The 12903-nt window shown below is 44.2% G+C and overlaps 1 protein-coding gene across 4 annotated transcripts in view; it reads right to left on the bottom strand.

Annotated features, from left to right (window-relative positions):
* LOC139020107 (KAT8 regulatory NSL complex subunit 3) overlaps positions 1-9557 on the bottom strand; it is a 45550-nt gene extending 35993 nt beyond the window's left edge. For 2 of the 4 annotated variants that reach the window (XM_070429718.1, XM_070429720.1), the window contains exons 1-3: positions 9493-9557; positions 8368-8632; positions 4951-5121 (exon numbers count right to left, since the gene is read on the bottom strand). In XM_070429718.1, the coding sequence (XP_070285819.1) occupies positions 4951-5121; positions 8368-8582 (386 nt within the window). In that variant the 5' untranslated portion in view covers positions 8583-8632; positions 9493-9557. Of the gene's footprint in view, positions 1-2220; positions 2284-4950; positions 5160-8367; positions 8633-9492 lie in introns of those variants that run through there. The other 2 variants (XM_070429721.1, XM_070429722.1) reach the window with 2 other exon arrangements.
* Between the last annotated feature and the right edge of the window lie 3346 nt (positions 9558-12903).

Below are 12903 nucleotides of genomic sequence, written 5' to 3'. Positions count from 1 at the left end.
TGATCATGTTGCAAGGACAGTGAATGAGGCATAATCTATGAGGCACCAACAAGCATTTCCAAAATTATCCTGTTATTCTATAACAGGATGCTTTCTCTATTTGTTTTTTTCTTTACTCTATTTATTCTGAAACCCAAAATGATGACAGCAAGGAAAATGATGTGAACAAAATGGGAAGGGGGTTAAAAAGCTATTTAGAAGTTACTCCTACATTGAAGTTACATCAATGACAGCTACAATTAAGTTAAAAAACCACAATGTTGGGAGTCTAAATTCCCTGAAAAAGTTGTTAGGATTGTTGCTGGATATACAAAAAGTGACTCCAAGAATTGAGATACGTTCTCTATATTTTGTCAGCTTTGTGGAAGGCTGGAAAATTTAGTGGGCAGGAAAAAAAAGATCTAACCTAAGATTAAGATAAAGAGCATGCAAAAGATATAATTAAGGAAAAATTTAAAAACAGGAGACAGAATTTTAAATACAAGTCTAAACAGTCAAATAGCTGATGGGAACTACAGTGAGTCAACCAGTCCCTCCCCCTAAACCTATCCATTTTCACAAGTGCAGAAACACCTATTCTCCATTTCTTAGATGAGATCAGATAATCTCATGGTCCCCATGCTCTGATCCTGAATGACGTGACCTCTGGATCATCTTATCCAAAGCAGCCAAAAACTCACATTGGTCCTAGACCAATTTTCAAAGGTAATTATTCTTTCTCTGATACCAGGAGAAAGGAAGGAAAGAATGAAGGGGAGGGAGAGACTGGGAGGGAGGAAGAGGTTAAGGGGGAGTGAGTAAAGGAGAGAGGGGAAATAATCAACACAAAGATCTTGGACTCAAAATTTCAAACATTGATTAGAGCAAATTTAGAAAAGGAGAATGGTTTTCTTTTGGCTGAATTCAGAGAAGTTTTGATTTCTAAGATAAGACAACCTGCTTTAGGACACTAGACTCTTTTACTGAAATATTGGAAATGTCCTAAAATCCATTTGAGCAATGCTGAGACATATCATGTATCGAGTATTTTATTGAATGTCTTTTAAAAGCGGTGCATCTAATTAAACTCGACATTTGAGAAACATTTTTTGGGGGGAAAAGCCGGTCCAACTTCTTCAGGACAACATTACTACCCCAACAAAATGTAAATCATTTTCAAAGTTCTTCAAGTCACACAACTTTGGCATGCAGACACAGGAGGTCCGCAAACTTTTTCTATAATGGACTGGATAGTACATATTTGCTTCTGTGAGCCATATGGTCTGTCACAACTATTCAATTCTGCAGTCGTAATGCAAAAGCAGCCACGGACAATACCTAAAAGAGTGGGCATGACTGTGGTCCAATAAAACTGCTTATAGACACTGACATTTGAATTTCATGTGTCTTCTTTTTTAAAAAAATATTTTTTTATTGATTTCAGAAAGGAAGGGAAAGGGAGAGAGAGACAGAAATATCAATAATGAGAGAGAATCATTGATCGGCTGCCTCCTGAACACCCCCTACTGGGATCAAGCCCGCAACCCAGGCATGTGCCCTTGACAGGAATCAAACCTGGGACTCTTCAGTCCGCAGGCTGGTGCTCTATCCAGAGGCAAACCAGCTTAGGCTCATGTGTCTTCTTTTGATTTTTTTAACCACTTAAAATGTGAAAACTATTCTTAGTTCAAGGGCTATGTAAAAACAATCACTAGGCTCCAGGTGGTGCCTGGGCACTGGCTTGCTCACTCTCATCTAGACAATTCAATCAGTCAGAGAAGATTTTTAAACTGTTTCACAAAATATCAGGCATTACTACAGAAAGTCAGAGTCAGTTGGGGAGCTTCATTTTCTATACACAGAAAGTTATCTAAACGCAGTTACTATTGAAATAATTCAAGAGGGGAACCCAGGGCACTAACAAAGAAAATTAAGTTTCTGACTCCATTGAAAGATCTCTGAGGAAAAAACAAATTTCTGGTCCTATAGACCATGAGTTTTTGATATGGGAAACTGTAATTTTACATTATTTTATACAACAAGAAAAGAATCAGCAATTTAACAATCAAGTCAAGGGAAAGAGTGGCAACAAGTTTTATAATCAGAGTAGAGGGAACTAACTGCAAGATTCAAACAGGTTACGGATCCAGAGTTTGGGGACAAGGTCAGAGTTCAGTGACCTCTGAAAGTGAAGCAAGTATCATCAAATAATAAAATTAGCTGTGTGCAAAAGTGACCTACCTGAGGAGATGGTTTGTAAGCCTGTTGCTAATGAGAAGGACGCCTCCAAAATTTCATCAGACACTAAAAAAACAAATAATCTGAGATAAACTGAGCGCTAATTAACCATATCAATCTATGGTAATGTCATAACAGAAGGATGGAGGTCCCCATGGAGAAAGACAAGCCAAAGATAAGAATCTGTCAGTGTTTTTCTGCAGGGCAGGTGAAGGTGTGCCCTGGCCTAATCAGGGAGCCCTTCTTGCTTTGAGGAAAGATGGGTGCATCCAGCTACCTTGTTGAAGGAGGAGTCCTCCAGGGCAGACTCTGTACTTGCCATCCACTCTGGAATAGAAGGGCTTCCCAGACTCTCCTGAGAATCGATGCTCTGGCCAGGCCACTCCAGTGTCTCATCTGCCTTACAGATATAGCTGTCCTTGTAAATTAAGAAACTGGTATTCATATGTATTACTAAGTGTCTGATGATTTTGGTAAGTATAAAAAGTCCCCCCAAATCTCTCGATCATGTCCATGGTGAACTGATAAAAAACTTCACGCAGTTCTCCCATGCAGTTTCTGAAACTGCACACTGAGGCCACCACAAAGGGATACCTAACCATGAGGGGTCACCTTGATCAGCTACTGACTGCCCTTAAGAAGCGGGCAGAATAGTTGAGAACACTGGGCTCTGGAGGTGGACTGTCTACTATGAACAAATTCCTGCTCCGTCACTTCCTAAGATTTTTTAACCATCCTGAGCTCAGTTTCTCCATCCTGTAAAATAGAGACGAAGAGGGATATACCTTTAAGAGTTGCTGTGAGGAGTAAGAGATCATGGACATGAAGCGCTTGGCACAATGCCTGGCACCCAGAAAGTACTTGACAAACAACAGGTGTTTTTTGTTGTTGTTGTTGTTACTACCACTATTTTTTATTATTAACTGTAACAACAATGATAACCATTTTGCTGAATTCATTGACTCTGGGAATATTCCAGCGGTTGACCTTCACTCACAGCAGAGTTTTCCTCTGTATCTGAAGCTTTGGAGAGCATTTTCCCCTTCTTAGGGCACAACGTTCATTCCAGTTCAAGTCCTAAACAACTTATTTACAAGCTCTTCAAAGTACAGAGCTGCTCCTCCTTTAACAGCTCCCACCTTGATCACAGGGCACACCTGCTCAACCTCATTCCCGACTTCAGACCAGACTCATGACAATTGCCTCAAACTTCCTATCCTTTTTCTTACAGAGTGTCCTTTTTCTCTTTCATGATTATAAAATAAGATCTCTCCAACATTATGGCAAGTATACCAGCTACCAACTCCTGTGTAAGGATTTTAATATTCCCTTACATATGGCAGATAGAGAGCCACCAGGGAAACGCAAATTAAAACCACAACTGGCTGTCACTTCACAACCTCTAGAATGGTCATAATAAAGAAAAAGACAGATAATAAAGGTTGGCAAAGATGTAGAGAAATTAGAACTCTCTTACACTGTTGGTGGGAACGTAAAATGCTGTAGTCCCTTTGAAAACCAGTTTAGAAAGCCCCCAAAACTTAAATATGAAGTAATCATATGACCCAGCCATTCCACTTCTAGGTAAATATGCAAGAGAACTGAAAACATAAGGCCACACAAAAACAAGTACATGAATATTCAAAGCAGCATATTCATAGCAGCCAGAAAGTGTTAGCAACCCAAATATTCACTAACAGATGAATGGATAAACAAAATGTGGTACAACCATACAATGAAATATCATTTGGCAATAAAAAGGAATGAAGTACTGATTCATGCTACAATACACATGAACCTCAAAAATATTCTGAGAGAACCCAGACACAAAAGCCACATATTGTATGATTCCATTTATATAAAATGTTCAGAACTGGCAAACTTAGAGAGACAGAAAGGAAATTAGTGGTTGCCAGAGGTTGGAGGGGTTGGGAGGAAATGGGAAGTGACTTTAATGGATATGAAGTTTCTTTTTAGGGTGCTGAAAATGTTTATCAAATTGATTGTGATGATGAATACACTAAAATGTACACATTAAATAGGTGAATTATATGTTATGTAAATTTTATCTTCATAAGGTTGTTATGCAATAAGCAAAAGATAAATGTCTGCCAAAAGAACAATGACAAATGACCTGGAGAGGAGTGTGGAGTCCCTGGGTCAGTAAGAACCATGGAATAAGACAGGCAATTCATGAAAATGGGCTGAAGTATTCCCTCAAAACCAGACCGCAAATATGTATTTAACAGGCACTCAGATCAAACATCTGTTAGCTTTTCATGTGACTCCAAAACATTTTCATGACCTAGCTACAGACCTTATAAAACAGTATCCTACAAGTACACATTTATTTAATGTTTTGGGTGGTTGTTTTTTTGGAGTCTGGGAAACTCCCATATCAGATCTTATACTACATAAGCTACAGAGTTAGCATAACTACCAAATTTAATTAATTCATTTATTTGATAAACATTTATCATATGCCTACTATGTGCCAGGCAGTGTCCTAAGTGTCAGGAATGCAAAGATGGCTGGGATGCAAGCCCTCCTCTCAAGGAGCTCACTGCACACAGTGAGCTGAGACTTACAACGCAGAGTTAGAAGAACATGTGTGTGGCTGCAAATGAAATAAGTGCCTAATAAATGTGTTTCAATGCAGATGATGATACAAAACATTTACAGGGCAGTGAGCATCAACCCTGTAGTGACCAGTCTTCCTGCAGAGTAGCCTACCTGTTGACATGCTCCTCCCAGTCCTCTGGTGGGGGAGGGGCGTCTGCATCAGTCCTGGCGAAGATGACATGCCGTTCACACTCATTCATCACGCTGCGTGCCTTCTGATTGTCGTAGAGTGGCATGGGGGTTGATGTGACTGTCTCCACATCTATTGGGACGTCTGACTCGCTGTAAACAGGTGAGAAGATAGGACCAGGCCACATGTACTGTATACAACACAGATGTTTAACAATCATCTGGTTGCCAAAAATATCTCTTTAATATAATCAGCTTTAAAATATGCACAAACACATTATATCCACAAGAAAATTATGGTTCAAAGTCATCTTTCCCACACTTGTCAAGTCTCTGCCCTCTGACAACTCTGATGTGCTAGGGGACGTTAAGTCATTTTTAAATGACTATATGCAAAAAATAACAAATAGTTATTTTTTATAACTAAAAAAGACAAATATATTCCATAAGCAAATAGTTGAATGCCTAGATGTGCTTTCCAATACAACAACTATAGGCGACATGAAACTATTTAAAGTAAGAAAAATTACACAGCGTTAAAAATTCAGTTTCTCAGTCAGACTAACCACATTTCAAGTGTGCAACAGACATATATGGCTGGTGGCTACCATATCGGATGCACAGGTATTGAGCATTTCTATCACTGCAGGAAGTTTTGTTGGACGGTACTGATCTGGGTTTTAACTATTCATACAAACTTTCCTCTTCACTAGCAAGTCAACTGGTAGTAACTATATGCTGTAAAAGCCCATGACTGTCTAAGACAGATCACTTGGAATGCAGAAACCTCAGCTATTTAACTCACTGTGAAAAGGACCTAGAACAGAAACAAACAGAAATGGACATCTGAAGAATCTTTCATATTTTACTTTTATATTTATATGTGTTTATATATATATATATATATATATATATATATATATATTTTTTTTAAGATACTCTTTTTTCAGTTTTCTTGTACTTTATTGAAGTGTCCTCTTTTTTTTTTTTTTTTTAATTGATTTCAGAGAGGAAGGGAGAGGAAGAGACAGAAACATCAATGATGAGAGAGAATCATTGATCGGCTGCCTCCCACATGACCTATACCGGGGATCAAACCCACAACCCAGGCATGTGCCCTGACCGGGAATCGAACCGTGACCTCCTGGTTCATAGGTCAACACTAAATCACTCAGCCTTGCAGGCTGGACTGAAGAATCTTTCATATTTTAAAATGTTAATGAAATCCTAGTACCATAGGGTCCTTCACTGCACCAACTGTCACCCCAAATACTACGCCAATCAAACTGGTCTGTGGCTGTCTACCAAACATCACTTTCACTTTCTGACGTTGATATTACTGCATCCATTCCCAATGGCTGGGATAATTACACCATTCTGAAATGAAGGGAAATCATGTGCAGCTAGATTGGGTGGCGGGTGAAAGAGCTGATTATCTTCTCTGGACCAGGCACTTAGACCTGTGTGCCTCATAAAGAACTCTTGATTTCATCATTCCAACATATCCTCCCTGAGCTTCCCCAACTCAGGGCACCACCCAGCTGCTCAGGCCAGAAATCTAAAAGTCATCCTAATATCGCCTTAGGCCTTAACCCTGGTTCCTTTTCAATTCAGCACAGCAGGTCCTGTCGACTCTACCTACAAAATCTCAAAGCCATCCATTTTTCTCCATCTGTACTATTGCTGCCCCTATCCAAGTTATCATGATCTCTGGCCCCCTCTACTGCAATGGCCTCCTAGCAAAAATTCAGTGACCTTTTAAAAATATAAATCCAACTTCTCCCCTAGCTCCCACTTACATCCCCATTGCAACCATACTTCAGACACAATGGCCTAAAATGAGTTCACAGAACATGCCAACTCCCACTTGCAAGGGCTATATATATGGAGATAGTTTATAAGAGGAAATAATTTTCTAAGGACTGAAATAGCCAAGTCTACAGAACCGCACTTTAAAAAAAATACAAGATACAAATAGGGGAGTTTCAATGTTAGCAAGAAGCTATTACATAACTAGAAAACAGAGGAAAAAATGTTAAGTTCTACATAAAGGAGCTCATGAGTTCTGCCCCAAGCCAGAGGCATCAAGATTATGCTGAATAATTCCCTAAAGTCAGAGATCCTGTGCCCCGTACAACAAAAAAAGCCAACAAAATGCTGCCATCCTTAGGAAATGAAATAAAAACCACTATTCTGTATGTGTTTAAAACACATATCATAGTAACTCTAGCTCATTAAGGCTCAATGGGGGATCTAAAGAGGCAAAACATAAGATCTCTATTCCTCAACAAACCTAAAACCTGTGCTAGAGGAAAGATTAGACATTAGATCAGATTAAAACAAACAAACAAAGCCCTGGCTGCCGGGTAGCTCAGTTTGGTCACAGCATTGTCCTAAAGTGCCAAGGTTGCTGGTTTGGTCAGGGCCCTCACAAAAATCAACCAATGGATGCAATAAGTGGAATCAATGTTTCTCTCTCTCCCTTCCTCACCCCTCCAAAATCAATAAATAAAATTAAAAACATACAAACAAAAGCTCCTCCCCAAAACAGTTTATAAGATTACTAAGCGTGTGATTTGGTCATCAAAATAGATCAACAAATCTTAAAATATAGTTAGAACACCTTAAAGCTCAAATGAATTGCTAAATAGGTTTATTTAAGCCAAATGTAACTATATCACCTATTACATAATAAATTTATGAAAAAAATTTCTGCCCTAGCTGGATTGGCTCAATGGATAGAGCATCATCGGCCTGTGGACTGATGGGTCCGGGTTCGATTCCGGTCTAGGGCACATCCCCAGGAGGGGGCACGCTGGGGGCATGCAGGAGAAAGCCCATCAATAATTCTCATCACTGATGTTCCTCTCTCTCTCTTTCCCTTCCTCTCTGAAATCAATAAAAACATTTTTTCAAAAATTCCTTATCCTCTAATTAGTCCAGCTGAAAATACAACCAGACCTAAGAAGGGTTTAAATCACCCATGGGTGACAGTTCTGAAACAAGCTAAGGGAGAAAGCAAGGTCTTGGGAATAGACTCCTGCTAAACTTTTTGGGTGAAGCCAGGAAAAGTTTATTGCTGCCAGTGTTTGGGCGAGCCAGCACACTGGGCTAAAGGAATGAGTCTAATCCTGTGCGGCACTTTTTAAGTCAACTGCTCTATTCTTCATCTGTTAGATAATCCTCTTCCATTTCCTCTTTCCATACAAGTCCTAGTACCTACATGGAACAGGCTGTTTACTTTCTCTGGAACATCTTGCTTTCCTGGCAGAATGTCTTGAATGCCTGATATCCGAGCGCCCCTCCCACCCCAACCCCGACAGTAAAATCCTCTTTAATCCATCTGACCACTGCCCAGCGAGGGCCACCGCAGCCCTTCGGAGAGGAGCCCAAACTCACATGGTACTTTCATGCTGCCTCCGGGGAGTAACAAAGAGCATGCGCGTGGGCCGGGCACTACTGGCATCTGGGTGGGCACTCCATGGCTTGGCATAGCTATGATCCAGAAAGACCAGGTCCAGCTCCCGTTCGTGCACCGACAGCTGGAAGAGCAGGGAGGTGCCCATGCGCCGCGCCGAAGACTGGAAGTCCCTCTCCACGCCCCGGTGGGCCATGTCCGTGGAGGGGCGGCCGGTCAGAGGACAGCTGTCTGCATGCCGGCCACCTGCGGCGGAAAGGGTGTCAGTGCAGACAGGCCACCCCTCTCCCGACCCGGAGCATCCCGCAGGCTCCTGACTTTTATCACAACCGAGACGCCAGGGCCCTACGCTCCCTCACCACCACGGGAGCGTCCTGGGTCCCACTCCGCCCTCGGGAGGCTCCGGCACCGCGAGGCTCCGCGCAGTCTCCGTGCGCAGGAGGCCGGGGCGGCGCGGGCGCACAGCTCCGTCCGACAGACGCGGACTTGCTCGGCCGGCGCCTCCGCTCGGAAGGGCCGCGGCGAACAGCACGGTCACAGGGGTTCGTTCTCCCCGAGCCACGCCGTCCCGAGCTCCCAGGCACCCGCTCCAGCGGGGCAGGCGGCACGGGCCTCAGGGAGGCCTGAAGTCTGCTTTATGTTAAGTAAAAGTTTTGCAACAACTTCCTAATACTTTGGCGTTTTTAAACGAACAAATGAGGGCTCCTTCGCGAAGCCCGTAACAACATGCCACCCCAGGAGGACCTCGTCCATGCCCGGGTGGGCGGGCCCCGCAAACCGCCCGGACAGCGGCCGCCCCCGGCCCGGGGTCTAGCCCCGGAACCTCCAAACCCCCCGTGCAGTAGGCGGGGCTTATCGCTCGCACTTCGCCGATGAAGACGCCGGTGCTGAGGGGAGGGAGCGACTAGGCCAAGGTCACCGAGAGTTCGCGACCAGGAGGCGCCGCCTCGCACCCGCCCGGCCCGGTGGCCCCACACGACCGGCCGCCCCGGCCCGGGATCCAGCCCCGGGTCCCCGAATGCCAGGGAGCCCGAGGCCCTCGCTGGGCCCCCGCCTGCCCCGCCCCAGGCCGCGACCCCCAAGGCCCGCCACACCAGCGGTCTTACCTCCCTCACCCGCAATCCGCGGGCCGCGCGCTAGGCCCGGGCGGCTCCCAGGGCGCGTGCGCGTTACCGCCCCCCAGCTCGGCTCTCCGGGCTCCGAGCAAAACGCGGAAACGGATTATAGCCTGAGAGGGAGGATCGGGGAGCGGGAAAACCCGGAGTGGATGACTGTGCGCCACAAAGGCGGGAAACGGAGAGCCTGCAATGCGCGGATCTCCGGATGGGATCTCCGAGGCAGGTCAGCGCCCAGCCCTGGACCGGCCGCCTGCATTTTCAGAGGGAGCGCGAGGACCAAGGAGGATGCTGGCTGGCTCTTGCAGCCCCAAACCTGCTGCCCGCACCCCATGTCCCTTCGCCCCTCACCGCTGCCAGAGCAGGCCCCCTGCATGTGCTCCAGGAATTGTACTCTTAAGAAACAACCATGCCTGGCCTGAGTGGCTCAGGCGGTCACGGTTCCCTTCACCGTCAGGGCACATGCCTGGGTTGTGGGCTCGATCCCCAGTGGGGCGTGCAGGAGGCAGCCGATCAAAGATGCTTTCTCATCACTGAGGTTTTTATCTCTCTCTTCCTCTCCCTTCCTCTCTGAAATCAATTTAAAAATATGTTTTTAAAAAGAAGAAAGAAACAATCACAAGAAAAACAAATAGAAAGGTAAAAAGTTGCTGTGAGCCTAGTCCAGTGGTCGGCAAACTCATTAGTCAACAGAGCCAAATATCAACAGTACAACGATTGAAATTTCTTTTGAGAGCCAAATTTTTTAAACTTAAACTATATAGGTAGGTACATTGTTATTAACTTAATTAGGGTACTCCTAAGCTGGCCTTTGCTAAAAACGTCCTCAATCTGATTGAGGTACAGTCGCTGAGGTCGACCCCTTCCAACTCTCCCATCCACTTTCGTCTTGTATACTTGTTTCGTCTATCTCCTTTCCGAAAAATGACTTCTGCGCATGGGCCACAAAGTTTCAATCGCACTGTACGTGCGCGCCAGCATGTGGTATTTTGTGGAAGAGCCACACTCAAGGGGCCAAAGAGCTGCATGTGGCTCTCGAGCTGCGGTTTGCCAACCACTGGCCTCGTCCATTAAACCCTGGCCAGTGTGGCTCAGTGGTTGGAGCGTCAGCCCAGGCACGGAAGGGTCAGGAGTTTGATTCCCCATCAAGGGCAAATACTTGGGTTGCGGTTGGTTGCCTGGCCAAGTGAGAGACAATCCATCTATGTGTCTCTTTCACATTGTTCCTCTCCCTCTCTCTCTTACTCTCCTTCTCTCCCCCTCCTGTCTTCCATTCTCTCTGAAAAAGTAATGGAAACAATAAGGATTAACAACAAAAATAGAGTCTATTAAGAATAAAGAAAAAGAGTACTGCTTGTGGCAAGATTAAAAATGGCGGCAGAGTGGGAGGATGCTGCACGGACATGCTCCCAGGAACAAGCTGGAATTACAACTGAAATATGAGAAGGCTTCCTGAATAATCAACGGAAAACTCACAGGAGAGAACCCTGATATCCAAGGACCAAAGGTGGAGCTGGTAGGAGGGGCAGAGGCGTGACCCAAAGACGGCAACTAAAGTCCCAGAGAGATATCTCAGCTCGGGGTGTGTGTGTGGGGGTGCCACTGAGAACTCTGGGATCTAATCCCGGAGCTGGGCTCACCAGCAGAGAGCACCAAACTGAGGAGGGTACCCACATAACGTCAAGCTGTGAAAAGCAGTGGGGTGCTGTCTGCCAGGGAGTGGCAGCTGAAAGTTCAGGCACCCCATTCGAGGGCCAAGGCACAAACATTCCCTGTGGAGCCACCCACCTTGTGCTCTGGCAGAGGGAGGGTGAAGTGGACTGGAGCTGTGAGAGCAGAACCCAGCACTGGGGACTCGGGGGATAGAGCTCTGAAGACAGACACCCCAAGTTTCCTCAGCTCAGTCATTCCCTCACATAGCGGAGGACATCTTTCCTACATAGACATCTGCCTTGCCTTGGGGCAAGACAGTTGACCACCCTATTGGAAAACACCTTGCCCTGAGGCCGCTTAAGAGATTAAAAATAACAAGTAGCCTCCAGGCAGAAGCAACTGCCCCACCCTATTGAAAAAACTCTTGCCACACCTGAGAACGATTGCCTGAGGGTAATTCAAGTCGGAATCCTATTAGTCTGTAGGCAGAGGCAGTCTCTGGAGCAGTGGTTCTCAACCTTGGCTGCACATTAGAATCAACTGGGAATCTTTTTAAAATCCTGATTTCTGGGCCTCATCTCTGGAGGCTTTGGGCTTTGCCTGATCCAATTAGTCAAAAACAGCTTTTAACACTGTCCTGCACTAGAGATTGAGAAGTGTAGAGGATCTACCTAATACACAGTCACAAACCCAAACAGACACCCAAAATGAGGAGACAAACAACCCCCAAATGAAAGAACTAGTGAATTCTCCTGAAGAAGAGATAAATGAACCAGAGATAATAGATTTATCTGAAACAGAGTTCAGAGTAATGATGTTAAAAATGCTCAACATTATGAAAAAAGATATAGTAACTATGAAAAAAGAACAGTCTGAGATAAAGAATGACATAACACAAATAAAGAACACATTAGAAGGAATACACAGCAGATTAGGGGAAGCTGAGGATCAAATCAGTGAATTAGAAGACAGAGTTGAAAATATCACTCAATTAGAGAATGAAAAAGAAAAAACAATTAAAAAATAGAAGGACAGCTTAAGGGAGCTGTGGGACAATGTGAAACGCAACAATATTAGAATAGCAGGTGTGCCAGAAGAGGCAGAAAGGGAGAAAGGAATAGAGAAGGTGTTTGAAGAAATAATGGTAGAAAACTTCCCTAACTTGGTAAAGGAAAAAGTCACACAAGTTCTGGAGGCACAGAGAACCCCAAACAAGAAGAACCCAAACAGACCCATGCCCAGACACATCATAATTAAAATGCCAAAAGTTAAAGACAAAGAGAGAATCTTAAAGGCAGCAAGAGAAAAAAACTGTTACCTACAAAGGAGTTCCCATAAGGCTGACACCTGATTTCTCATCAGAAATTCTGCAGGCCAGAGGGGATGGCATGAAGTACTCAAGGTAATGAAAAGCAAGTATCTGAGACCAAGATTACTATATCCAGCAAGGCTATCATTCAAAATAGACGGTCAAATAAAGGACTTCCCAGACAAAAAAAGGCTAAAGAAGTTCATCACCACCAAGCCAGCATTACAAGAAATGCTAAAGGGATTGCTGTAAGGGATTGCTGAGAAGAAGAAACAGAGAGAGAAACCTAGCCATACAGAATTAAAATGGCTATAAATAAGTACCTCTTAATAATAACCCTAAATGTAAATAGATTAAATGCTCCAATCAAAAGGTGCAGAGTAGCTGAATGGATATAAAAACATGAACCAACTATATGCTGTCTACAAGAGACCCACCTC

This window comes from Myotis yumanensis, unplaced genomic scaffold (assembly GCF_028538775.1).
Source record: "Myotis yumanensis isolate MYYU_CA2020_CCGP unplaced genomic scaffold, mMyoYum1.0.hap1 SCAF_11, whole genome shotgun sequence".
NCBI lineage: Eukaryota > Metazoa > Chordata > Mammalia > Chiroptera > Vespertilionidae > Myotis > Myotis yumanensis.
Note: the sequence above shows the minus strand (reverse complement) of the source record. Positions and strands in the feature narration are given on the sequence as shown.